Consider the following 27,772-nt stretch of genomic DNA (forward strand, 5'->3'; position numbering starts at 1 on the left):
TGCCCTAAAAAGCTGCCGCTGCCTCTTCATCCGTTCCCGTTAAAAGGGAAAAGGTGTAGCTCAATAAAACAACCATTCCCGGGTCCTGTTGCCTCGGTGTACTAATACTTTCAAGAGCTCATTCCATTTTGAAGTCTGGATGGCAGTATCACACGAGAAGCGTTTACTTTGTACTGAATCAGCGTCCTGTTTTGCCAGTATTTTTGAGCAATGGTAACCAGCTAACGATAGCTAATATCGCTACAAGCTAGCTAACGTCGGCTAGCGAGAAGATCGGATACGGAATTTACGAGGTTATTCCTAATTTTTGGAGAATCGCATTCGAATGCCGCAATTTCACGGAAAACCGACTTCAGCTCGCAACGGGACGAAGAGGGGAGATCTGAAACGTTTGCTTGTTTGTTAGCTAGCCGAAGTGAAGGAAAATATTTAAACTGGGCGTTTGTGAGACAGCATCTGGAGACGGAAATATTCCTGATGGCAAACGAGCCGGTCATATTGAACGTTTATGATATGGTGAGTAGCTACTTGGCTCGTAAACTCGTTTTCCATTGTAAGATCGTTTAAGTAGCCAGACAAGTTACCCAGCTAATTAAGACAGTTTTTTTCAAGCCAAGGTCCATGTTGGGAAGTCATTTATTAAGTCGCTGCATTAAAATGAGTTTGCGAGTCGGGTTCAGGTAATGAGTTAATTGAATTTGAGACAGCGCTTCGGTGTTATGATTTAGCAGTGGCGGTGTTAGCTACACGAAATCAAAGATGCAAGAAGTTGTAGCAGTTTGCGCTACTATTTAAATAAACTGTTAATATTTTATAACAACCTTAGGTCCTGACGAAATTTTACCGATCAGTTTTATGTAAGGCTATGAGGTTAGGTTGGGCAAATTATTAGCAAAATTATCTAGATTTAGATTGAGATGTAAAAAGGACACAGTATAATTAACATTAAGGTACTGTTAACTAATATTACCTAAATTAACATGCAGTTCAGTATGTACATTGATTAACTAGAAAGGAGGGATTGAATACTGTATTTATACAAAACGTGGTGTTGAAAATTACAAATAAAGTCCCAGGTAGGTGTGTAGCTAGTTAATGCTAAATTTGGCACACCCTGCTTCGTCATCTGTAACATGCTAAAGCATGACCAAAATGAGTCCGGGCCGAAAGGCAGCTGGGTACATGAAATATGCGGTTTTGTAGGCGAATACAAGTGTTATGAAATGTTAGGGATAACATGTAAATAAAGGTACAGAAATATAGACGAACATACTTCAGTGTGTTCGATCAGAGTTTAAAATGTGATTACCATAACTAATTCAATATTTCATTTGCCGACGTTCTTAGTTTGATAAACATTTTGATGATCTAGCTGATGTTTACATCTGGTCACGATTTTAAAAACGGAATTTGACGGAAAATCCGTCCTGTTGGTAAAGTTACTCCAACCCCAAAACCAATAATTAAAAATGGAGTTACACTGTCCACCTCGAAGTTATCCGCTGTGATGTCGTGACCCAGGGTTGCTTTTAGCCAACTGAAAAAGGCAATCAATCGGTCTATTAGAGCCTGGTGCGCGCTTTAGTATTTGGCAGACACGCTTATGTAGAGCATCATGTATGGCTCAACATTCAATTGTTCCTTTACATCAACAGGGAATCAATCCTCTAACCTCCTGGTTTAAAGCACTATCTCAACTACTACTCCAAACTCCTGGGTCCGTGTTTTCAGTCCTGTCACCTCGTGTTGTGTGCTTACAGTAAACTTCCGATGCTCTCCGACTTCAAAAGAATAAGCATTGAGTTCATCAGTACAAGGAAGAAGACAAACCACCTCTGTTCCCAGTAATGAAACCTAAGTATGTTGCTCTCATTTCAAAGAGCCGCATCAGCCACGAGTTTCCTGGTGCACAGCAGCCCGTGTGTGTGGGCTTAGACTGTTGTCTTCAGAAGTCTTAAAGTTCAGTCTTTAAATTTGTCACCAAGTTTGGTTGGGTTGACTTCTGTGTTTTGTTCTTTTTTTTGATGGCAGTATGAGTTTCAGAATACCAGCTCGCTTGTCTCAGCCTTGAATTCCAGCCTTGAATTAAGTAGGTGAATGAATGGAGCCTAATGATTACATGCTGATCATGTTGAAGAAATGGGGGGATTCTGCCTCAGTTTACAGATTTGTGATTGTTACGAATGCAACGGTGATAAATTTTAATGGTGTCATTAGTGTTTAAGTGCATGGTAAAAAGCTTACTTTAGCAGAGGCTATTTGTGGCTGCGGAGGAATTCTTGCTGGGTTTAATTTGTGATTCAAATTCCTCATACATTTTTTTTACTCTAATTTATGGAAGTGCTCTCGGCTTGCTTCTTTCACTTCTGGCACCTTTTTAGAGGAGTCTTTAAAAGACTCTTTAAAAGGAGTGTTACTTTAGTGCGAACCTTGATGAGATAAGGCCATTTCACTCTGTTCAACAGACAGCCATCCCTGGCTCCTCTCCTTCCTCTGTCAGGCTCTGATCAGTGACTTTCAGAAACCAAACCACTGAGTATTCATTAACAAAGGAGTAGACAAAATTACCTTCTTACCCGGATGTCAGACTAATGACTAAGTTATTGATTGACCATACCCTTAAACCTCTTTCACCCGATACCTGGCGTCTTGTGAGTAGAACCAAGCTGAAGTTAAGTTAAACACTTATGCACTTGGCTGGTGTCAGCGTACATGGACTTCCTCCTTGGTTCAGTCTAATGTTTACTGTAGAAAGAGGGTAACATTAAACAGCTGCGTCATCAGCTCATAGTTTCCTACCAGGGTGTTCACCACGAAGATGTGAAATTCCATTGTTTAGGGCTCAGCCGGATCATATGCAAGGCTTGAGAAGGAGTGTGTCTAAGCACAGACCCTTGCCATCTTGGATCAGATCCAGGAACTTTGTCTGCTAGTAGCACCTCCAGAAGACACATGTTACTGTGTTTCTGGTCTGAGATGGACTGTCTTTATCTGCTTCAGGGTGGTCTGTGCCCTCATTTCTGCTGTTCAGTATAAAAATGAGCTAGCATAAAATAAAGTACAGAAGTCGATCGCACAGACATTTAAACTGGAAATCTGTACTGCACCCCATAAATGGTGTCATAGGTCACCATATTGACTCAATTCTTGCCAAACCTCTGCTGGCACCCGCCTAGCTGTAGCTAATGTTATTCTGAATGGACACACACAAGATCACCAGAGCCCTGTGATCGGCTCTCCGGAGTGGGCATTGGTCACATGCATGTGCAAAAAAACCTCAAGCTCTCTGCAGTAGAAGGGTTTTTAAAATGAAGGAATTGTGTGACACGAATGAAATGGGCTCTCTTGGCTACATTTACATTAACCCATAATATAGCAGGCATACTACAAATAATGCTTGTGTGTGTATGCGTGGGTATGTGTGGGAGTTCATGTGATTTATTTAAACTTTCAAGTTCATTTGTGATTATTCTTGTGTAAGGGCTCATTCACAAAGCTGGTCGATTAGACAGAGAGCAGCTGTTCTACCCAGTCATTTGAAGAAGGCTGGAAATCCTGGTGGGTGACCGACATTTAAAATGAGGATCCCTGCAAAGCTGTGACCTCCCTGGTACAGCGCATTCTCTGAGTCTGTGTAAAGACCTCTTTTCCTGACTGCTTCCCTTAAGGCTGGCCTTTTCTGTGCCTGCAGAAAATTCATACCATCACCTATGCCTATATTTACCACAGAGAGGGTGGGGGCTTTTACTGGAGGGTTCTTTTCTCTTTATTGCATCAGTTTCTCCAGCATGGGGGTCTTTTGCTGAGTAGGTGTGGGGTCAGAGGTCACCTGCGGAGTTGGAGATCATGACCTTTGACAATGTCTTTGATCCAGAGTGCCAATCCATAAAGCAATCTCATCTGCACCCTTTGCTGCTGTGGTGCTCAATGTGGAATATGTGTGAGGAGAAAAAAAAAAGAGCCCCATAATCAATAAGTGATTAAATCATGGAGAGAAGGCTGCTCCATACCATCCTTGTATGTGTGTATCTATTACCGTCTCTTCTACATCATTATCTGGTGTTAGAAGCCAAAAAGAGCTTCCTGGTGCTAAAGCCAGCCTGAGGCATCTTCTGTGTACCTGCACCTGTGCTGCTTGCTCTCCTTTCTGTCATCCTGCCCTCAGTTTGGCTTCCTTCCCAAAGCCCCATACAGGCTGACTCAAAACCCTGTCACCCGGAGCTACCCAAAGCCCCATACAGGCTGACTCAAAACCCTGTCACCCGGAGCTACCCAAAGCCCCATACAGGCTGACTCAGAACCCTGTGACCCGGAGCTAAACTACAGCGTCGCAAGTTACTCCGGCGCACTGTAGGTGCTCCTGCTGCATAACGGCAGAGATGTGACGAAGCCAGGCACATCTGACATGACATATTCCGTATGGGCGTGTGAACTGCCTGCCCCGGGGGTCCAACCGGCTCGCGGGGCCCGGGGGGGGGGGTGGGGGGCGGTGCGGTGCTGACGCGTGGAACGGGCGCCCCGAGGGGTGGGGTGCTGTGGGGTGTCTCTGCGCCTCTGCCTGTTTCGGTGCTCGGAGCCTTTCCGTTTGACCCCCCGCGGAGGAGCGGAAAGCGGCACACCATGAGGCTCCTCCACTTTCCCCCTGTTAGCTGGGTTTGGGCAAACCGCTGCCGTCGGATTGTTTCAGATTCTCCCCCTGTCTGACATCACTGCCAGCTTCTGCCTCTGATGCGTTTGCGTGCCTGCATGAATGCATTATATTTCATCCATCTGAAATATTCATTCTTATGAAATATAAGCCGACACTGTCATCCTTCCTGAATGTGGGTGTGTCCTGCACACACAATGATAATGATAATGATAATCCTTGTGGTGATGAGAGCTGCTCTCCTTGAAGGCAGTTACACAATGTGCTCAGCTGAATTTCGCCATGCTGGAAACTCCCTCTTGATGTCTAAGGCCGTGTTTCCCAACCCTGCTCCTGGAGGCACACTGTCTTGCATATCTTCTATGTATCCTTCCTGCTTGACTAAATCAGGTGTGCTCAGCTAATCAAAAGTGCCACTGATGAGTTCAGTCAGGTAGGTAGAGCAGGGATAGATAGAAGATATGCAGGACGGTGTGCCTTCAGGAGCAGGGTTGGGAAACGCTGGTCTAAGGGATGTGTGCCTGTCTGCGCTGGTAAGTCTGTTTGAGTAGCTCGTGGGGTGTAACAGTTCATCTGTGCACAGAGCGGTTGGGGTGAGAAGTGACATTGGTTGTGTAAAATGGCGACGTTACAGCCAGGTGACAGGGCTCCTGGCAGGTCCTCTAGTCACGCGTGCTCGATGGCAGTTAGCTGCAGCTTGTGTGTCCCAGTTGGAGACCTGTGGTCATGTGACCAGCGAGGGTGCACCTGAACCACACCTGCGGCCAGCTGTGTATTGCTAGCGTTAGCATGAGCGGAAGCCCAGGATAGCGCGTATGGGAATAGCGATGCCTCAGAAAACCTCTCCTCTCTGTGAATGTGTGTATGTGTGTGGGGAACTGGGCGGGGGGGACAGTGAATTCACAGTATACAATGACAGCACTGGAGTTAAAAATACCCTCAGCACAATACCCTCAGCAGAAATAGCATACTGTACAGACTGCTTGGCTATAAGTCTGAGGTGAGATTTAAGACTCCCAGAACGTTTTCCTCAGAGTGCTGTGATAGGATGCTCCGTTTCCCCGGAATGGAAACCCTGGACGAGCTTGTTAGTGCGAGGCTTAATGACCCCTCTTATATTAAGGGCCTCATTTCCATCGGCTGCCCTTATCCTGCGGGCTTTGATCACGACTGCAGAGCATGTGACGAATCAAAACATCAAATAAGAAACCATGAAAGGACTGCATCTCATCAGCACCTGGAAGGAGGAGGGAATTCTGGGAGTGAGGGGAGTTCTCTTCCTGGGGTCACACTGGGGTCAGCACAGTGCTTCGGTTGGCTGGTGCTGATGGCTGTCACAGTTGTCTTTTGAAGCGGCAGACTCCAGCTTCGCTGTCACGCGTTGGTGCGGGGTGTTTTCAGACACTGTGCGCGCTGATCAAAGCATGAGACAGGAAATGGAAATAGGCAAACGTTCCGAAGCTGTTTGTTGCTGCTGAAAACTCCTCTCTCTGAATGGGCTGAAGGATCCTGTTTCTAATAAAGGGCTACTTGCACAAAGAGCTGTGGTGTAATTGGCTACAGCAGCTCTGTTACTGCTGATTTTACTTCTGTAATGTCTGAAACCATCGCTGTTGATAGTGAGGTCACATGTTTTCTCCTAGATGAGAACAGATTCATGTTGTACCTGGCTCTGCACGGATACTGACTCGCTTCTTCTCCATTTTCCCTGCGTTGTGCTGGGTTGAATTTGTAGCTGCTTGGCTGACAGGCTCCTGTGAAAGCGCTTGCTAATTGTCAGCGCTGACGGTGGGGAATTGCTCGCATTAGCATTGAAATGCTGGGAGAAACGGGCTGACTGCGTGCTCTGCCCCGATGGGAACGGCCGTCTTCCACATGAACGGCTCTCTGGGCTTTACGGGGCTGTCTCCCATGTAGCCTGACACTCAGCCATGCGTGACACACGCGTGACTGGAGAATCGGGGGACCTGGGCGATTCTGACACACACACACGCATACACGCGCACGCACACACACGCACATGCGCGCTGAACAGGACCAGCTGGCTCACAGGCCACATGCTTATCAAAAAAATAGAAAACACCAACGATCTGTGTGTGTGACTAACGGCTGATTTGGCCAGTGGCGTGCAAACTGTTGTTCCACATCAACAAATGTAGCAGTGTTCTGAATGCAGCAGAAGGGCAGAAGTGTGTCTGAAACAGTATGTATCCCAGCGTGGGATCATTTTGCAGCCAGGAAAAAAATAGTTCTTCTGCCCTTTTTTATGCCCAATTCATCATTGATTTGTCGCTTTGGAACATCAGGTGTCTTGTTTTCGGGTTGGCTCTGCTCAGGTAAATGGTGTATTGTGTTCACTTTGCTTTTCTCTGAAGTCTAGATGTGGCTACACTGATCCATATTTAAAGTTCAGGGCTTTATGACTGAAAGGAAGAGCTCCGTGTTAATTATATCATCATTTTCATTATGCATTTGTCTGCAGATCCATTCCAGAAATAAAAATATTTGCAATAAAAAGATTTGCAATAGCCTTCTTAACACATCAAGGCAAATTTCACCAGCTTGGTAACAGTAGTCCATGCTGGTCTTGTGGGAGTGGTTCTTTGTTCTTGCCAGCTGTAGATGGGCTTGGAGCTTTGGGAGGAAGTGCACTTGATTACAGAGAGCATGTATCATGTGTCCAGGTGATCGTTACAGGGCTCGAGCTGAAAATGAGCTCACCAAAAGCAGACCACAGTCACAATCGCACAATAAAAGCTATTCATGCGTTAGAGGATTTCTTACGTCGTTTCTCTGCACCACTGCTTTGTTGGATCTTTTGCTGTGTCCCAATCCAAGTGATGGGGGCCCTACTTCATATGATTTTACACAAGTATATATCTGAGGGTGGTGGGGAAGGGTGTTGCAGTATTTGGGAGCACGTTTGGGACACACACTCATCGTTCCAGTGCCATGGCTTGTGACAGAACAAGAACAACCCCACAAAGAAGAGTAAGGCAGAACCACGCAAATGGCATTAGGAGTTAAGGTCTCTGGAAATCACATTGGAATCATAACGCTAACAGTGTGTGAACATTAAACATTAAAACAGGCCTGACAGTGTGTTTCACCCCCACACATTACTAAGAAATGTGTGTCCTTCGCCACTGCTGACAGGCACCGTGAGGCATCTGAACTGAAGCAACATTAGCTTAATCTGCAGGAAGTGACCTTAGATGTGGGGAGGAACAGCTCAGTATTTCTGAAGGAGCAAAACATTACTTTACCGCAAGACTGCTGTTCCCAGAAGTCTTGCAGCTTTAACAGTGTAACGTAGGTTTAAAGTTTGCATTATTCATGACTGAAGTCGGTGTGCTAGTTATACCTTGTTGTGAAAAAACAAAAACTGATTAAAGATTGGTGTAAAACATTGTGTTGATAACCGGATAAATATGACAGGGTTCAGATTAGTTCGATCCTTGAAAGCAAGCTGCAAGGTTGTCTGTCAGTTTGATTTGTAATAAAACCACACAGGATGTTACCACTTGGCCCAATGTTACCACTCTTTCATGGTTGTGTCTGTAAAACTGTCATTCATACAATAATATTTAATACTGTCTGTGGTGAATTTGGAGGAAAAGGGGTGTTTTTCGTTGTGGTGCGTTTGATTGGGACTAAAATTTGCAAAGAGGTCTGTGCAAATGCACATTGGAGGGTATCAGATGAAAGGAATCCTGGGATATCTCTCCAACAAGTGTACATACGTACACGTGCACTCGGTCGAGGGGAACAATCAAGGGCAAATGAAAGTCTCACTCTCTTTCTCATTTGGGACACCCCTGACTCTGACTTGCCGCCATTTTGAGGGGAAGTACTTAGGAGGGCATGTGAACAAAAATGCCTTTTGGGATGCAGTCGCCGTGTTTAATGTGCTGTACGTGTTTAAAGTCCACTGTACTGGAGATGTTTCTCCCACTGCAGACCAGAGAACCTTTCCACGTGTCCCCTCATGTGAGGCACGGGCAATGCCAGAGAATTTGCTGAAGTTCAGGGGACATGGGTTTAAGTAGCCCAGCAAGCATTCACTCGTGGTAAGCCCAAAAGCTCTCAGAGGTAAACTCGAGACACGAATGCTTTCAGACAGCATAGAGGGAACAGGGGCAGCCTAACCTACCAGACCATCAAATTACATTTGGCACAAGTGGTGCTCTGGAAAGGAACAGGCTAGACAGCTGCTTGCGTTAGGGCTTTCGACCATGTCTGAAGCCACCTTTTGCAAAAGATCATTTTCCAAAATCTCTGTCACAGGAAGTTGATAAAGGTCTCCTCTTGTAGCACTATGCTAATGGGAACGGTGAAAGCGAAACGTGGCTGTCTTTGACGCTCGCTATGCAGGCGGTTGAGCTCTTTCAGTCTGCTGTCAGGGGAAACTCCCTCAGGCTGTAGCGAGAGAGGCTCACTGGCAGCCTGGTACCAGTTTCACTTTGCAGTGGTGCTTTCATACAGTGCTTCCTGTTTCACATTTGCAGCAAGTGATTAGTTACTGTCTCCATCGGAGTGGTGCCGTGAAAAGAAAGGATTGATCCTGCGCTAGCATTTCCATCCAGAATGAATGGGAAGAGGAAGGTGCATTGTGGGGGATTTCTTCGAATTGTGTGAGAAGAATTTCAAACGGGCATTCCGTACAAATACATCCAATTAAGACAGTGTGTCACTCACGTGTGATTCCTGTTTGCTGTTTTTGAAAGTAGTCAAAATCAATATACTTTTTCTTTCTAATACATTTTAGGTTTCAGTGGTAAAATACTATGCCCATTCAGATGAGATCTGGAAAATGTCACTTGTCCTGAACTTTGACCTTGATGTAGCTCATGGATCAAAGTGGATGCTCTGTGGAGTAGCTTAAGCAATACCTGCAGTCAACGTTTCATTTGCAGACTGAGTCAGTCAGTTAATGCCTGCAGTCACAGTGACTCAACGCAAACCAGTCAGAGCTCTATTTTATCTATTGTTTCTAATTCCAGCATTACTTTTGTTCTGTGACTCATCTACTAAAAGAAAAAAAAAACACATTTATCAAGGTGAGTTGCTGTGTTGGCCACAGGAAAGCTTTGCAAGTATGTTCTGTGGTACAGAACGGGCTCTCCATTGCAAAAGGGGTTAATCCAGTTGTAATACAGAAGGGGGCTCGCTATTGCGGGCTGGGTTATTCCAGTTGATATACAGAGGGAGCTCTCCATCTCACATGGAGCTAATGCAGATGCTGTAGTTGCACAGTTGCTGTAATTGCTTGTATGATTACACATAATGGGAGAATGACTGAGATGTAGTGCCTGTGGATTAAGGGAAAATGGGTGTGTTAAACCTGTTTTTACAGTAATTACTATAATAGAGTAACAAAAACGTATAAAATTTAATATTCATTCTCTTTGTTTTGCTGACATGAGTAAGCTTTTAATAATTATGAACTGTCTATACAGAACACATTTATCACTCTGTAATGCTTTGTCTGCAGGGGTCTGAGAGAATCCGCTTAGAGTCAGATCTCAGTACTGGCTTAACTGACAGGAATGGAAGAGCCGTTAGCCTTCAGTCAGTCTTTAGCTTTACTTGCTAACTCGAGTTTCAACCAGTGGGACAGCAGCGGAATGAGGTCCTGGGAGAGCTCTACAGTGAGCGTGCACGTGGCTCTGCTACGCTATGCTGCTACCGCATGCTCGAATGAGCCTGCGGATGGAGTGAATCTGAGGACAGGGCCCGGAAAACAGTGCGGAATTCCCCCAGCGTGGCACAACTTCCTGCTGCACGTCTTCGCTACCACGCAGCCGGGGGACAGGCCCTCGGTTCGGTTAACAAGGATGCATCCAATAAGACCCTTAATAAGCTTTAACGTAATCTGGGGCGAAGAGGTTGAGAGTGTTATCCAACAGCCCAGTGGATCTGAAAGCCGTGTTAGTGTCCCTTCACACCCTGAAAGCCTGCCCACTTAATCTGCCTTATTTTAACTGTCAGAAAGCGCTTTGGAATGGGTGAGGCCAATCCAGTGTGGTGAGGTGTATTCACACACTTGCTAGCAGAGTTGCAAAATGACTGTGAGCCCTTCTAAATCATCATGTTTAAGAGGTATTCATGCCTAAATAGCCCTTTTAATGAAAACAGCATGAATGCAGCAAGCACCCAAAGTCCCTTACCTGAAGCGATTTTCAACATTAATGGTTTCTCTGAGGCAGCTGGCTCTGTGAGGTTGAAAAATTTCAATGCCCTCCCCAGCTGGAGTGAAATTTTTAACTAATGTTCTTTTTTGATCTCCACAGTTCTGATCTGTGGAGAATTAATGAATAAAGATAAGAATTTCTATTTTAGGAGCTGCGTAACGGCTGTAGTGGCTCTGTAGAGTGGGGTGTTTTCAGAGAGTCCTACCAAACAGAAACGAATCCTGTATTCACTCTGAAAACATGAAGCCTCGTCATATGACCCCCTGCAGGGGTTCCAAGCAGAAGTCATCACACACCCTTTCTTAGAGATCTCATCCATCAAGATAATGGTGGATTTGTAATAAGTGTCCATTATATGTTATTCTTTAAGCTCCTTCCATCTGTTGTAATTAAAAATGCAGAAAAAGATGCTTTTTTTCTCTGAATTACTGCCCCTGAATTAGACATTTAGTGAGTGGAGGTGTACAAATCAGCATTGAAAAAGTGCTCAGAGCATGTAGGCTCTTTATAGCTATCATCCATTATTAAGACATTTATGGCCAATGTGACCACCGCATTGGGCATTTCAGGTGACTGCATCTTGGATACCTTTCCCCTCTGACCGCTATTAAGCAGCCCAGTATAAAGGCTGCTGCTATTAAAGTTTCTTTCAAAATATGGCTCTTTATCATGTATACAGAAACAAAGCTGCAGCTCTTCTCCTAGCTTTACATTATTCTACAGATATTGTAGTTTCACTGTTGATGTAAACATCTGCATTTATGTTGGAAAGGCTGAGGGACAGTAGAGCTCCAGGACACTGGGGCAGCGTGCCAATCTGGGACTCAAACTTGCAACCTACTGTGGGAGAAAGCACTCTGTGATCTCTTCCGGTGAGGAGTGGCGGTTGGCGGTTGGTGCTCAGCAGAAGGGGAAACATTCCTATGCGCGCATCTCGGCCACGGTGGACCAGACGCTTAGACAGCACTATTGGCCGGAGGCTTCTGGGAAACCATCTCAGCCTCCGCTCATTAACCAGACAGGTCCTTACAAGCTCCCCGTCTCCGTTTCCTCTCGTGAGGGCTACTTAGGAATGACCCATTTTAGCGCTGGGTAAATTCGTATACTATTAGCATGTTGTCAGCGCATTTTGAGCTGGCGAAGTGGGTGGACGGCTATACGATATCAGTTGGTGCCAATGCTGCAACATTTGCAAATATCAGGCAGGATGTTGCATGTTTCAGTCCAGATAATTGGCCAAAGTGTGGTGTAGCGGTAAGGAGCAGGGCAGCGGTATGGTGTAGCGGTAAGGAGCAGAGCTTGTAACCCAGATTCTCGGTGGGTCACAGCCTCAGTAAATACCTAGCTGGATAAAAGTATAAAGTACAGACTGTAAGCTATGTCAGTTGCTCAGAGTAAAAGCATATATTCTAAGCAAAAGTATAAGTACTTATAAATGTAAATGTATTTTTTTTTCCTCCCCAGCAGCATGCATTTTTGACGAGTAAAGAGAAGCCACACAAAATCTGTATTTCAAGCTTGTGTGAAAGTAAGACGGCTACCTTTCCTCTATTTGCATCTGAGAAGTCGCAGCTGAAACAGGAGGGGCCCAGCAGTATGGTGTCCTCTGGTGCTGATGTATGTGTGTGTGTGTGTGTTTGGAGCGGAGGGCAGTCCTCCGTGGTGGGTTTTGGTGCAAACGAAGGCTGCAGTGTTAAGGTCAGGAAAAGGCCCGTGTTGGCGTCACTGTTCCCCCAGCGCGATTTACATGAGAAAAGATGTTAAGCAAACGCCGAACACAGGCTGCACACTGTCATTATCTGGCCTGCTGGCACTGGAACAAGCTTTAATGGCCTCTGTAATGCAGATAAGCACTTATGCATGTAAATAAGGCGTTGTGCGCCGTCCAGGAGTGTTTTATGAGTGCGAGTTTTGTCCGTGTGGGGACAGTGTTGAAGGCCTTGCACTTGTATTGCTGCAGTTTCAGAAAGGGCAGCTCTTCTTTTGAGTGTTTTTCTTGCATTTTGCACCATCGGTAGCTGGGTCTTTATGGCACCTCTGTGTAGAGCAGGGATCTTAAAAACAGACGTCTTGTTTTGCAAGTGCTTTTGGACTGAGCTGGACTGTGAAGGCTCTAAAGGATTCTGTCCAGAGTTGGCAAACTTAGGTCTTTTCGAATGTCACTGATGTTTAGCTTTTTAATTTTAGTTTTTTCTTTAATTTTCTAATATCATTCTTATTTTTAATATGTTGTTAAAAATAAAATTGATTGTATTTCCAGCAGTTCCACACCCCCCTGGTGCCTGGCTTCTAAGACCAGAAAGTCCATCCCTTACTTTGTGAGACACTGCCTGAATGCTCTATAGTCAGTTCACAGACAACAGTCTTTCATCAGAAAAATACACCAAAGAGTTTTTACTGCATTGTACACATTGGGGATAAGAATAAAGATAAGGCCTTTTTAATGTTTAGGAGGTTTAAGGTCACTGTCTGCACCTCCTGATCCAGTGATTTCCAGGCCCGAGTCCTCACTCATCCCTTTCGGCCAAAGGGGAGCATCTCTGCTACACTCTGACTCAGCTGGCAGCTGATTGGTCAGTAACAGGCAGCTTGTGGGCATGTGTTTAATAGGTCAAGAAGAACCATATGACCTGATGCTGGGTGACCGGGCAACCTGTAGGGCATGCTTCAATGTCATTGGCTGCGATCAGCATCCTGTATGGTATGCTGTGGTCTCATTGGCTGCGATCAGCAGCCTGTAAGGTGTACTGTGTTCTCATTGGCTGTGATTGGCAGCCTGTAAGGCCTTCTGTGATCTCATTGGCTGCGATCAGCAGCCTGTAAGGGGGCGCCATGATCTCAGCAGCTTCTCTCCAGCTGCTATTGATCAGCACCAAAGGGCTTCACAAACCCACATTATTGAACTTTTCCTTGTTTTTGTCTTTGACTGTCACTGCAGTGTAAGTGTGTGGTCCTCCTGTTCTGCCAGTGGAATTTTGCCATTTGTGCAACGTTCTGAAATGAGGTGGTTTATTCATTGCACAGCTTTCAGCCTTTGACAGTGTTCAAGCCTTCATCTCTTATTTTGTGAATGGAAGTCGTTCAGCTCATGAGTGTCAGCTGTAGGCTAATTCACATATGTGTGATTAAAATCTTGTATGCTCCCCTGTAAACATTTACATTTATTCATTTGGCAGACGCTTTTATCCAAAGCGACTTACATAGGTTACAGTTCAGCACAGAGACGGAGACTGTGCATGTCACTGCCAAATACAGAGCCTCGCTGCCCCTGCACAGAGAGAGAGAGACTGTGCATGTCAGTGCCAAATACAGAGCCTCACTATCCCTGCACAGAGACAGTAAACCAGTGTAAAACCACGTGCTGCTTCTTAGGTCTTTTCATACAAATAATTGTTTAGTCTAGTGTGATCCTTCCCCTTGCACATTTTGTAATTAATGTTTTTTTATGATTCATTAAGTTTTCTGAAAACGAAAAGTTAATAAAGACAAAATGTGCTGATTTTTTTTTTTTTTACTTCAACAGTTTAAAGTAAAAATGTAGTCCTGTTCAGTCTAATTAACCATCAAGAATAGAATCAATTATTTCTTTTAAATTGTATAATTTGTATTCGTTACAGTTTCAACTCATCACTTATCACATTAATTTCAGTGTAATTTAGTCAGCCTGAGTAGCATGCAAAGTGATGGGTATGTAGCATAACTTGAAGCATGAACAAATTGAATCAAAGCCGTCTGCCTTGTAAGGTCCCTTTTTTGGCAGTGACGTGCACAGTCTCTCTCTCTCTCTGTGCAGGGATAGTGAGGCTCTGTATTTGGCAGTGACATGCACAGTCTCTCTCTCTCTCTGTGCAGGGATAGTAAGGCCCTGTATTTGGCAGTGACATGCAGTCTCCGTCTCTGTGCAGGGATAGTAAGGCTCTGTATTTGGCAGTGACACGCACAGTCTCTCTCTCTGTGCAGGGATAGTGAGGCCCTGTATTTGGCAGTGACATGCACAGTCTCTCTCTCTCTGTGCAGGGGCAGCGAGGTTCTGTATTTGGCAGTGACATGCACAGTCTCTCTCTCTGTGCAGGGATAGTGAGGCTCTGTATTTGGCAGTGACATGCACAGGCTCCGTCTCTGTGCAGGGATAGTGAGGCTCTGTATTTGGCAGTGTTGTGCTAACTCTGTCATTGTGCGGTTGCTGCTGGATGCTGTGTGAGGGGGAATTAGGCCTGCGCTGGCCTGTAGCAGATCAGCATGGCTCTGGAAGAAGCCAGAGCGGCAGAGCGTGTGATGATATGAGCTTCTGCCGAAGGGCTTCAGCGTGGGCAAGAGGCACTAGGGGATCATGGGAATGTGCCGAACATGGCCGGGACTTGGTTTCCCTTCCTTCCTTCCTTCGGTGTGTTCATTTCTACTTCCTGGAATTATCTAACATCAGAGCCGATCTGCTGCGGGATTTCGAGACTTTGAGTGAGAAACGGAACTGTGAGTAAGTATTTTAGAACTCTGGGGTAAACTCTTAATAAATGGCTGCCTTGTTAGGAAGGAAGCTTTTGCTTTCAGAAACTGCATGGCCTTTTCTGGAGACTTCCAGATGTGGTGCCAGCGCTTTCTCACAGCAGAGATTAAACAGGCTTCCTCTTGTCCGTGGTAGGATATCCACTTTATTCATTTCTTCTCCTAAGCAGCTCCAAATCCAAGAGCTGCATCAGCACTTTGGCAGATCAGGGCAGTGTGTATCATAGTATAGCTGAGAGATCAGGGCAGTGTGTATCATAGTATAGCTGAGAGATCAGGGCAGTGTGTATCATAGTATAGCTGAGAGATCAGGGCAGCGTGGACCATAGCGTAGCTGAGTGGTCTTAACAGCTTGAGCCGTAGCTGAGAGATCAGGAAGGTGTGAGCCATAGCTGAGAGACTGGGACACGGGACGCCATCGGAGAAAGCTGCTGCCTCTGGCTGCAGTTGATCCAAATAGGTCTTTAAATCAGATTAGGAAAGTGAGCTGATTTTCATCCGCCCGGTTGTGTCACACTCATAGCCAAGACTGAACCCAGTGAGAGGCGAGAGGCTGGCTGTTGTTATAAGTTCCATTGCCAGTCTGAGTTGTAACTGTGGCTTTGTAATTCTGCTTAAATAATGATCATTACACCTGGTTGCAAGGGAAAGTACCTGCTGTGAAGCTGTATGTGGTTACTTCTGCACGGTGGACCTTCATGTCATAGGATCTAAGTGTCTTGTGCATGAGGTATGTGTTTGTTAAGACAGTGCCTACATGTCTTAAGTGGTTCATGCACTGTGAAGCCATTGCAGGGCACTCAGTCTCCCTGCATGACACTGTGTCAAGGCTGCGTGTAAAGGGTATCGGTGACGACTTGGAGAGACACGCTTTGAGCCCACACCCCCCTCCCCCCGGTCCCTGGAGATTTCTCCCTACAGCCTGTAGGCACACCCCACCCCCACACAGAGGTGCCAGATGGCGGTGGGGGGTTGCAGTTATAACGGTGGTCTGAATTAATCAGAAACCGCTGTGGCATCAGGCAGTTGGAGACAGAGAAGCCTCAGAGGGCGAGATAAGATCATATGGGGGCCTAATATCCTTTGGGATTTCTTAATGTTGTTATTTGCCCCTGACACTTAAAATGAGAGAACACACGTGTTTGGTACGAAGTGCGGCTTTGCGAGTGTGGGCGATAGAGACTCACAGTTCTGCTTTCATCTGCTGTGGCAGTCAGAAGCACTCTGCGGCTCTGCACAGTTCTACCTCTCTCCCTCTCATCTCGTCTCCTCCTCATTGCTCAGACCTGCTGCCACTACACTTCTCTCTCTCTCTCTCTCTCTCTCTGTCTCTCTCTCTCTCTCTCTCTCTGTCTCTCTCTCTCTCTGTCTCTCTCTCTGTCTCTCTCTCTCTCTGTCTCTCTCTCTGTCTCTCTCTCTCTCTCTGTCTCTCTCTCTCTCTCTGTCTCTCTCTCTCTGTCTCTCTCTCTCTGTCTCTCTCTCTCTGTCTCTCTCTCTCTCTATGTGGTCCTCTCACATTACCGGCCTATAAGGAGCAGGAGAGGGGTTTGGGTGTCACGTGCTCTTATCTGTCCCTGAGTAGGACTCCTGCTGGTTTCCATGGTTACGCCGGGAGCAGCAGGTCACCCCTACTTGGTGTCGTTGTTTCCTAGTTATGGTGTTGAGCCTGTACTGTATGCGCAGTGCTTGGGCTGTACCGAGCTGCAGCCCCAAATCACCTCAGAGGCCCAGACCAGTGTGCCTCCACGTTTTCACGGCAGTCTGTGGTGTCTGTGTTGCCCTGGCAATTCCCCAAAGCTTGTCTTTTCAGTCCCACGCCTTGCAAACTGCTCCCATGAGGGTAGAACCGTCTCGCAGTGGCTGGGGTACTCAGGAAGCGTCCTCTGATAAAAATGCTATCTTTGTACAATCACTGTGGGTTGTGCTCTCTTTTCTGGTGCGTTTGTGAGATTATGTTGATTGCTGTGAGCTGTCTTCACTAAAAGCATGAAGAACCTTTGTCTGGTGTGGGCAGGTCACCAAAGTGCACCGGAAGGTGCTCCACAAGTCAGGTGTCTCTGTAGTTGGTCTGGTGTTGGAGTATAACATTTCCCCTGGGATACATTTGAGCTCTTACGAGCTCTCACCTCCTTGAATGTGTTTCTCCAGTGGCACTGTGTGACAGTGAATCTCCCTGAGTATAGAGACCAGAGCTTCTCTCAGCTGCAGGTTCAGAAATATCCTGCAGAAAATGGATAGCATCAAAGCTCCTCAGCTGATCCTCGTACCGTCAGCTGATACCTCGGGTCCGTCATGAAAACCATCGTTAAGTCCAGCCTTTCTCAATAACCTTTTTGTCCTGTTTGTTCCCACAAAGTTCACTTTTGCTCCCAAACCAGCTTGCCCTTAATGGATTATTTATTATTGCTATGATTTTCACATTGCATGTCCATGCCTGCATTGTATGGTTCAGATTCCTTTGTTGGTCTGCTGGCTGGATAGTTGCGAGCAGAAGGTTTCTAAAGCTATGTGACTTTAAGCCCCTGTGTCCTCAACAAACATGATGGCACTAATTGGTCCGAGCCCTCTGTTCAGTCATGACTTTACTTTACTTTCAGTGTTGATTTGGAAATCTAAAAAAGTAGATGCCGCCACAGATGCCACCACAGATCATGTGACTGTCAGAAATGTACGTTCATACCACAAATTTCAGTAGCCGCCGTGGCTATTTTGAGTCAATGTAGACAGCCTGGCCATTTCACTGGGCAACAGCAGTCAACTGCAACACACTTAGAACAGGAAACTCATGAATGCCTCATACACCACCTTGCCTTCACTTCTACAAGTCAGACATTAACAATCATAGAGGAACAGTGACTCTTGTGTTTTTATTTGTACACTCAACCAATATTTGGTTTATTTTTACCATTATATTAGCAATATATTAGAAGGTATAAACATATTAGTTCAGCCTATGCATTTAATAGTGAGCCTGTTATTTATGAAACCAAGAAAAAAAGTGAACATGATCATGATTAATTTTTTCAATCATCACGGTTGTTAGAATATCTGTGATAAATGGTGATAGTTGATAGTAGCTGTCTGTGAATCCAGTCAAATGCAACACCTGTAATGAATCTTTATTTAAATCTTTTTTTTTTTTAAGTCCTCTTTGCTAGTATTACATGGCCCTCTTGTGGACATACCGTAGCTGTGCTCATTGATGCCGGTTAATTTTGTCATTTTTGATTTTGAAATTCAGATTCAAATATATTTGAAGGAATACATTTAAAATTCATATGCTGTAGCCTATTTGCAACTTTTCCTCTAGCTGACAGCTAGCCTGCACTCTTAACACGAGTTCTCAAACCCTCTCTCCTCTTTAAACATGCAGTCTTAGACCCTCCGCCCCCTCTAAATATGTACTCTCAATCACTTTGTCCTCTGTTAATCTCTGAACATGCATTTATATTACACTAATAATACACATTATGCTGCCGGGGGTGGGTCTCTCAGTTTATTTGGCGTAGTTGGTTCTCAGTTCACCTCTGCTGTAAGGGGTATGAAAGTTGTACTTCTGTGCTCATATTCCATATTATTTTGTAACAATGCTGTACTCTGCTTGTTTTCAGCACAGAAGAGTAACCGAGTTCTTTTGTAACTGTGTTGTGCTTTGCTTGTTTCCAGTATTGGAGAGTACCTGAGTTGTGTTGTAACTGTGTTGTCCTCTGCTTGTTTCCAGTACTGGATCAATGAGTTCACCACCTCTCTGGGAATAGGCGTCTTTCACTCAGGGATTGAAATCTACGGCAGAGGTAAGGCTGGGGCTATACTTAGTGTTTAACGAGCGCAGTGTGAGTCAGAGAAATGAAATTAAGCTGTTTTAGTGGCACACAGGGGAACGATTTCAGCGGCCTACCTTTCTGCATTGAAGACAGTGGGCCAAGGTTTGGCAGCCACAGCTACATAAAACTGAAAGCACAAGAAAAGAGTTTTTGTAATCTGTAATGTTCTGGTTTTGACATCATTACAGTCAGATAGAGAAGCTGCACAAAGACTATGTTCTCTGATTACCTTAAGAATATTAATAATCATGTAGAAAAGCTTCTTGTGTGCATATTGATGTACATTTTGTGCATATTTATGATGACAGTTTTGAGTAGATTATTAATGTAGTCAAAAGCATTAAACTTGTAGCTGTCTTGTTTCTGGCAGCAGTGTGGTGTAGTGGTAAGGAGTAAGACAGCAGTGTGGTGTAGCAGTAAGGAGCAGGGCAGCAGTGTGGCGTAGCGGTAAGGAGCAGGGCAGCAGTGTGGCGTAGCGGTAAGGAGCAGGGCAGCAGTGTGGCGTAGCGGTAAGGAGCAGGACAGCAGTGTGGTGTACTGGTAAGGAGCAGGGCAGCAGTGTGGCGTAGCGGTAAGGAGCAGGGCAGCAGTGTGGTGTAATGGTGACGAGCAGGGCAGCAGTGTGGTGTAGTGGTGGAAAGTTGCCCCTTCCCTGCTGCAACAGTGCTGTTCTGTCCTTAGATAAGCTACTTAACCCGAATTGCCTCAGCAAATATCCAGCTGTATAAATGGGTAACATAAGAATTATAAGCGAGTGAGTCACTCTGGGTAGAGCATCTGTTAAGCAACTTCAATGTAATTCTGCCTGTGCTTTTGTTCAGTTTGTATGCTAGCCTGCGAGCCAGGGGATGTTGAAGATGTTGTCTCTGCTCTTCTGTGATTGTGTGACGGCTGTTTTATGTGGTGCATAGAGTTCGCCTATGGAGGACACCCGTACGCTTTCTCAGGAATCTTCGAGATCACGCCTGGCGATGCCTCAGAACTCGGGGAGACCTTCAAATTCAAGTGAGTGTTGAGGTGGCCCTTCCGTGTGTTCGCCCTCTATCCGCCTGCTGCGTTGTCCTTGTTTTATCCCTCTGCAAGTCCAATATAATGACATAAGTGTAAATTAGGCTGTCTAGGCCATGCCTGTTGGTCTGCAATCCGATGCTCCCGTTTAAGAGCATCTGCTGAATGCCAATAATGTAATGCTTAAAAAAAGGGGAGGAGGGTTTCGGAAAAGAGTGAGCCTGTCAGCGTGTGCCTCTCTCCTCTTGATGGGCGCGTCTGCGGGCTCGCTGTGACAGCAGCAGGCCGTTGACTCACCAAAGTGCGTTTCCCAGTCTGAGCGATCAAAACTGCTTAGCTTCAACACGCAGGCCTTCGGCGGCTGCATTCGGCGGCTGCATGGCTGCATGGCTCTGTCAGGCGACTCCGTCACAGCGGAAGGCCCGATGGTTCTTAATTCACGGCCATGGGAGGTTGAGCTCAGAGCTGGCGCTGCTCTGGCTCTGTGGATGAGCGCTGAGCTGCAGAGCTGAGCGCTGAGCTGCAGAGCTGAGCGCAGCAGCACGTTGCTGCATGGTGCATGGGCTCCGCCTGCGTGTCCCTGCTGTTCCGCAGGGGCGTTTGGGTTAAACGCTGCATGCTCTGGCAGCGGTGGCTCTGCGTTACGGCTGCAGTCATTTCTCCTGGTAGCGGGGCATTGTCTGACTGTACCTGGAAGCGGTTCAGACGAGCCGTTTGATTGGCTAAAGTGCCGCCTAACTCAGATGGATCTTACGCGGAAGAGGGTGATCATAAGCGGCGCAGCCCAAAGAGGAGAAAACCAGTTATCTGAGGGGAAGGAGAGGATTTTCTCTTTAGCCTCAGATCATGTTGCCGTTCGGGATGACAGAAACAACACATACTGTAGGAATGAGGACTGCGCTGTCAGAAGAGGTTCAATGTTCTTCACTGGAGTCCAGATAATGTAGAGGGCTGGATTCAAAGAGAAAAAGCGTGTTAAAACTGAGGGAATACTCACGCTATGCTGTTGGGTGGATGATGCATGATAAAGCCACTCCTCTCAGAGAACAGACAGCAGGCGGTTGTGTTTTTTTTATACATTTATCACACCACTGCTTCAATTATACGCATGTGTAACCTGTAGTTGTGAAATTAACAGATCACGATCGTGTGAGATTACATAACTCAAGCACATATTAAAAAAAAAAAAAAAAAAACTGAGAAATGCAGTTGATCGGCGAGTCTAGATGAAAAATGTGTAGTGCTTGAATTGAATTACACAGCTGCTAAGAGAGTGTAAGGGCCTAAACAGTTATGCAAGTACATGCAACAGCACAGGAAATGCAGTTGTGCTGTTGTGTTATGATAGTGTTTAAATGCAAAGACGGTAGAGTAGCAAGCTAAAGGTAACTCTGTTGCAGGTCCCCCTATGCAGTGGGAACAGAGAGGGCTGGAATGAGCGCAGCACAGCGCTCTTAAAAGGACGGAGATGCCAGCAGGCTTGTGGCTGGCAAAACACTGCTTTTGAATGACTGGCTGTGTTAGCTGAGCTCTCCGAAGCGATAAAACCGCAAGATGTAATTTGCCCACAGAATCAAGAAAAGAGATTCACATTTACAGTTGAATTCTTAGGGTTCCCACAGTGCTGTTATAAGCCATTGTGGTGGCATGTTTTTCCTTAATATTGATTACAGTACTTTTGCAGCCGTATGTGTTGTGGTTGGGTTTTGGGCCTCACCAAGAGACAGCAGATAACAGGCCCAGCGGAAAGGCTAGGCCGTGGATCCCGTGTTGTCTCAAGTACCAAACACACAGCTACAGCCGTATCATTGCAGTCATGTCCTTATCTGCTGACGTCTTGCGAAAAGGAGACCTCACGTCCCCTTTCACAACCTCCCAGCATGCTGAGTGCCTTGTGTGAGGAAAACCATGCTGATGTCATGCTGAATCGTGCTGATGCGTTATGAGATATTGCACAAAGCCAGTTTTGCCGTGCTGTTTGTGAGCGCTGTCTCCTTGCATCTGAGCAGAAATGGAGGTTCATGGGAGATTGGGTCACGTGCTCAGAGCTGCCCAACGCCAGGCCTTCCCAACCACTGTATCACCACTGTTTCACTGGCCAGTGAAATGCTGTCTATATGACTATGATCATTTACGCCCTCATCTCCTAACACTGATCTGTGGCCTCAGCCATGACCTGAACTGTGGTGGGTTTCTCCTTTACCAGAATCGGGTATTTCTAGCCAAATCTGAGTAAATCAATACACACGTCAGCCTCCTGGTCTTCCTCTTGTAGTTGCTCTTAATCTCCTAAAGTCTTTTGTTAGAGGTGTCACTTTAGGGATAACGTGTGCATCTTTTAGAGCAATACTACATCTCCTTCCTCAGGGTCACTTAGCACTGATCAGGTGTTTTACCTTATCTGTCAGCCTGTGTGAGACGCTTATCCTCATCTATAACGCAGTATTGCGGAAGGCAGCTTTTAATGTCAGAACGATGAATCATTGTTTATGAGCATGACCACACAGCACAATAGCCAGCCCGCTGTAGTTAATTATGCGCTATTGCTTTCTTATTGAATGAGGGAGCATCAGCCACAGTGTAGGAATGAATGTTTCATGCGCTCTTCTGAAAGTGAAACAGTTTACGTGCGCAGAATCCAAAAATAAAGTCCAGTGAGTTCCAACTCCAACTTCCAACGAGTGAGCTTGAGGTCCATGTTTCAGAGCCACGAAGAGAGATCATCCCTGACTTTTGTTTCTTATCTGGTCGTAGCACCGTATATATGTATTGCTTGTTGAGGGAATCTAAAGTTGACCAGGCCTCCTCCTCTCTCCATGTCATCCTGTCCCTCCCCTTTTCCATTCCTCCCTCTGTTTCCCTCTCTGCCCGTCCCTCCTTTTTACTGCTCTCCTTTCTCTCTCCCTCCCTCTCAGAGAGGCCATCGTTCTGGGCAGCACAGATTTCACAGAGGAGGATGTGGAGCGCATTGTGGAGGAGATGGGGAAGGAGTACAAGGGAAATGCCTATCACCTCATGCATAAGAACTGCAACCACTTCTCCTCCACCCTCTCTGAGGTAAATACTACACTCTACACCCTCTCTGAGGTAAATGCTACACTCTACACCCTGTCTGAGGTAAACCCGACACTCTACACCCTGTCTGAGGTAAATACTACACTCTCTGAGGTAAATACTACACTCTACACCCTGTCTGAGGTAAATACTACACTCTCTGAGGTAAATACTACACTCTACACCCTGTCTGAGGTAAATACTACACTCTACACCCTGTCTGAGGTAAATGCTACACTCTCTGAGGTAAACACTACACTCTACACCCTCTCTGAGGTAAATACTACACTCTACACCCTGTCTGAGGTAAATAGTACACTCTACACTCTCTGAGGTAAATACTACACTCTACACCCTGTCTGAGGTAAATACTATACTCTACACCCTCTCTGAGGTAAATGCTACACTCTACACCCTCTCTGAGGTAAATACTACACTCTTCCACTCTACACCCATCATATAGCACGTGTAATGTAGACATAGAAGGTCTGAATATTTGACTGTGAGATCATGAACCCAAAGCCGCATTCATTCTGCTCTGTGCTGACATGCGGTAAGCACTGGCTGCGGCCTTCTCCCCTGCGGCCGTTGCTCACAGCCCTCTCTCTCCGTGTGCTGCACTTGCAGATCCTGTGCGGCCGCGAGATCCCGCGCTGGGTGAACCGCCTGGCCTACTTCAGCTCCTGCGTGCCCTTCCTGCAGAGCTGTCTGCCGAAAGAGTGGCTGACCCCCGCGGCCCTGCAGTCCAGCGTGAGCCAGGAGCTGCAGGGCGAGCTGGAGGAGGCCGAGGACGCCGCCGCCACCGCCTCCCTGCCCTCCTGCTCCGCCTCCCCACTGCCCAGAGCCAGCCGCCACCAGCCGCGCCGATAGGCCCTGCCTCCGCCGCCAGCCGATTGGCCCGGCTCCGACCCTCTGGACTGAACCGGCCTACCACCTCCGACAGCCTAGCGGTCCAGCAGCTGCAATAAGCCTCTGCCCCAAGCACTGACTGAATGTGCAGTATTAGAGTTGGGGGACTACACTTTTTTTAAAGGAAAACATTTTTGTGTTTTTTTAATTGTTCTTCGGCCTTTTTTGTTTTATATACTCAGGATTCCGGAAGACACAGTCCAGTTAATTGCAGCCTTCTGTTCATCTTTTTTTAACAACGTTTTGATCTGTTTGTAAGCTTTGTTCTATTGGTTTTCTAACGCAGTAGTCACTCCAGTTGCTTTCTTTCCCAGAATGCACACAGTGCATTCTAAAGGTTTTTAAACAGAAATGAGCTTTTGTTTACAACCTGTGTGTGTGTGTGTGTGTGTGTGTGTGCATGCCTGACTGACTGACTGCCTGTATGCGTGCGTGCATGCATGTGTGTGTGCGTGTACGTGCGCATGTGCCTGTATGTGTGTGTGCGCGTGCCTGTATGTGTGTGTGTGCGTGTGTATTTGTGTGAAGAAGACCGAAAATGTGCCACCAGGGCCAAACACTACCACACTTTTCATAGGACTCACAGATGATGTCCCCCACTTTGGTGGCTGTGCCTGAAGATTTGCACTGTTCTCTAAGGTTTACCTGTCCGGCTGCTCTGAGCGGCCGACTCCTTTGTATCCTTAAGAGCTGACTCCTGACATTTTACACCACTAGGTTTTTAGAGTCTTCTGTGTACCAGAAAGCAGATTTGTACCCTGTTTTAAAACAATTAAATGAAATATCCAACATGTGATGCAATTGGAGGTGGGTGTTGTCACTGTGGTGGGTCTGTGTCGATGTTGCCATTTTGCTCCCTCTCCTTGCTGAGATCGTCCAATGAGAACAGCACACAAGCCAGCCATGATCACGATGGCTTTACTGGCATAGCAGGTTTTTCACTCAGACCAGCAAGGTCCCCCTCACACCTGGGTCAATGCCGCATATTTGTCAGAACCATTTTTATTTCAATTTTTAAAAACTTCATTTTTTTATTTCAGCCCAAGTAAAACTTTCAATTTTGTGTTATGCATGAGAAAAGTATATGATTGTCATTGAAAATTAAGGGGGGGGGTCACAGATTATGTTACTGAATTTGGGCCAGAGAGACTGGTTTATTTTGGTTTCCTCTTTCATCTCAGAATCTGCTTCAGAAAGAGAAATATCTCTTTGTCTAAGAATGTTCTAAAAATGGCAAAATGTACTTACTCCAGGGCCTGAAGAATCCTGGTAAGATATATTTGGCCAAAATTATTGGGAATTATACTCAGAAGCAGGGACCCTGCAACAGTCAGAATAAAAGGGCCCACACCCTCACTGAAAGATAAGATTTAAAGCACTTGAGACTAGGAAAAAGAACTCGGACCTTAACTTGTGACATGTAGGAAAACTAGCGCGTCCCTTTGAGCAGCATGGTGTGTTCTGTGTCATCACTGCAGAAGAACCCAACCCGTGGTCCTGTTACAGTCACTAAATGTAAGGTTGTATTCCTAACAGTATGGTGTTTGCGTGCGAGACATCCCCCATGCTTTGGAGAATGGTAGCGTTTAGGCATACAGCTGTCAGACCTGCAGCTTCTCTGGCTACTAAAACTCAGTACTTCCACGCTCACACACTGCTATGGCTCTTAAGTCCAGTGAGAGACTTCTCATCACTGAGTCCCTCTCAATTCATCATTGTCACGTGACAGAACTTCTGAGCGCCTCCCATTTGTCACTACATCGAGCCTTCTGTGAGTCACCCTCGGTTTCCCTGCCAGAGGAAACTCATCTTTGCCAGGAAGCAGAAGAGAGCATAGCGGTGACTTCTAACCCTTTTACTCTGAGTTTAACCCTTACTGGTGGGAGATCCTTCAAGCACCCCAGTGTGGTGAAGATGCCGCCTCTGTCTCATTGGTTAACTGCCTTACTCATGTCGTTATGGTGCCATGCGAGCTGCATTCAGAGTCTGGGGTTAAAAGACCTCATGCCATTCACTGTCATGGACACCACCTTGATATTTGCGTGCCCAAAGGTAAAAGTGGCACCTTGTCACAATGCCATTACTCCGATCCACATCTGTCATGTTATATGCCAGGCAAAGAGGAAATGGGTGCTCTTTTTGGGACAGCTCATTTCAGGAGCCCACTCCCCCCAATGACCTGGCAGACTTGACTAGCCTCAGGGCCACTGGGAGGTGTTTGCATGCCTCGATATTTTTACCAATCAGTACTTAAAATCAGTATTTAAGACAGCGTCAAAGCACCATCGCTTTCTCACAACAGTCTGTCTCTGGTTTCATCCATTAGTCATTTCCTGCTGTTTGGCATGCACAATGACAAAACGGATGTGTTAGACTTGTTTGTATTCATGCATAACTTTTAATGGATGTTGTCTGTGTCAATGTTTTTCCTTTCCTAGAGGGTCATTTAACACATCCATTCACAGCCATGCTCATTATTGCACAAATTCTGATAATTTAGCAAATAGTTTAATATGAAAGCTATTTTTGTAATACCAAAGAATAAGCAACATTTTCATTCTCATATTTGCATTTTGTGTGGTAAAAGTCCACAGCTGTTCTGCACTGCCACCTAGTGGCAGTAATTATTTTAACAGCAGTTTGCTTGCATGTTCCGTTTTAACAAAGCAGTTCACAGTTCTTCATTTTTCTAAAGCATAGCATTATGTTTATAGTCTGGTCAGCTCCTCCACCAGTTCACATACAGGCTCTCGTGCAGCTTGGCTTCCCTGTGATACACTGATCCCCTGCTAGCCCTGGCTGGATATGAAACGGTAAGAGAACAGTGTGGAACTTTCTCCCAGGAAAATCCATGGTAATGTCCATGAACGTGTAAATCCACGAGAACTTCCATCCGTTGGATGTGCACGTGTGCCTTAGACGCCGCTGACGGTCAGGGTTTCGGAAACGGTAGGGACGGTCGGCGTTTCCTCCGGCTCTTTGAACAGCTTGCGGCAGCAGGGGAAGGCCTTCAGGGTGTCCCTGGCGTTCTTCTTCATGCAGAGGTACAGGAGAGGATCCACCACGGGACTCAGATACAGCAGGAGGCTGGCGATCGTCTCCAAGTGGTACTTGTCCACGTTGAACGAGAGGGACTTGAGCAGAGTGTTCAGGATGAAAGGAAGGAACAGCAGGGTGTAGTTGCCCAGGATGAAAGTCAGAGTTCCCATGATCCTCCTCTTCTCCGGGCCAGACACCGAGGTGGAGCAGGAAAGGACCCTGCACGTGTCGAAACAGAAGAAAACGAAGAGCGGGAAAGGGAGGAGGAGGCAGACGGAAAACCAGAAGAGGTAGCCGTAGTAGGCGAGGGCGAGGATGGCCAGAGGGCCTGCCCAGACGCCGAGGGAGACGAGGGCGGAGTTTCGGACCGCGTGGCTGTGGCCGAAGCACATGGGCCGGGCCACCAGCAGGTAGCGCTCCTGCGCGATGCACACCATAAACACGATGTTGGTGACGATGCCGTAGTAGAAGATGAGCGACGTGACGTCGGTGGTTGCCGCACTCCCGGCGGTCGCCGCGCTCCCGGCAGTTGCTGGCCCGCCCTTGTCTGCCACACCGTGTGGCCTGCCAATGAAGTTGAAGATGTCCGTGAC

The 27,772-nt window shown here is 46.3% G+C and overlaps 1 protein-coding gene across 1 annotated transcript; it reads left to right on the forward strand.

Annotated features, from left to right (window-relative positions):
• On the forward strand, window positions 1-24,348 carry desi2 (desumoylating isopeptidase 2). The gene is made up of 5 exons (XM_036547087.1): window positions 1-516; window positions 19,067-19,139; window positions 20,081-20,174; window positions 23,093-23,234; window positions 23,859-24,348. Exons 1-5 carry the CDS (start codon window positions 478-480, stop codon window positions 24,099-24,101), a joined length of 591 nt encoding a protein of 196 aa, XP_036402980.1. The 5' UTR covers window positions 1-477; the 3' UTR covers window positions 24,102-24,348.
• The last annotated feature ends 3,424 nt before the right edge of the window (window positions 24,349-27,772 follow it).

The sequence above is a fragment of the Megalops cyprinoides genome, chromosome 15, assembly GCF_013368585.1.
Source record: "Megalops cyprinoides isolate fMegCyp1 chromosome 15, fMegCyp1.pri, whole genome shotgun sequence".
Lineage (NCBI taxonomy): Eukaryota > Metazoa > Chordata > Actinopteri > Elopiformes > Megalopidae > Megalops > Megalops cyprinoides.

Excerpts from the sequence above, each read along its gene's own strand:
- desi2 (XM_036547087.1), top strand. The coding sequence starts at position 478 with ATGGCAAACGAGCCGGTCATATTGAACGTTTATGATATG. Across the intron at positions 19,140-20,080 it reads GATTGAAATCTACGGCAGAG|AGTTCGCCTATGGAGGACAC; the intron begins GTAAGGCTGGGG and ends TGTGGTGCATAG. Across the intron at positions 20,175-23,092 it reads GGGGAGACCTTCAAATTCAA|AGAGGCCATCGTTCTGGGCA; the intron begins GTGAGTGTTGAG and ends CCTCCCTCTCAG.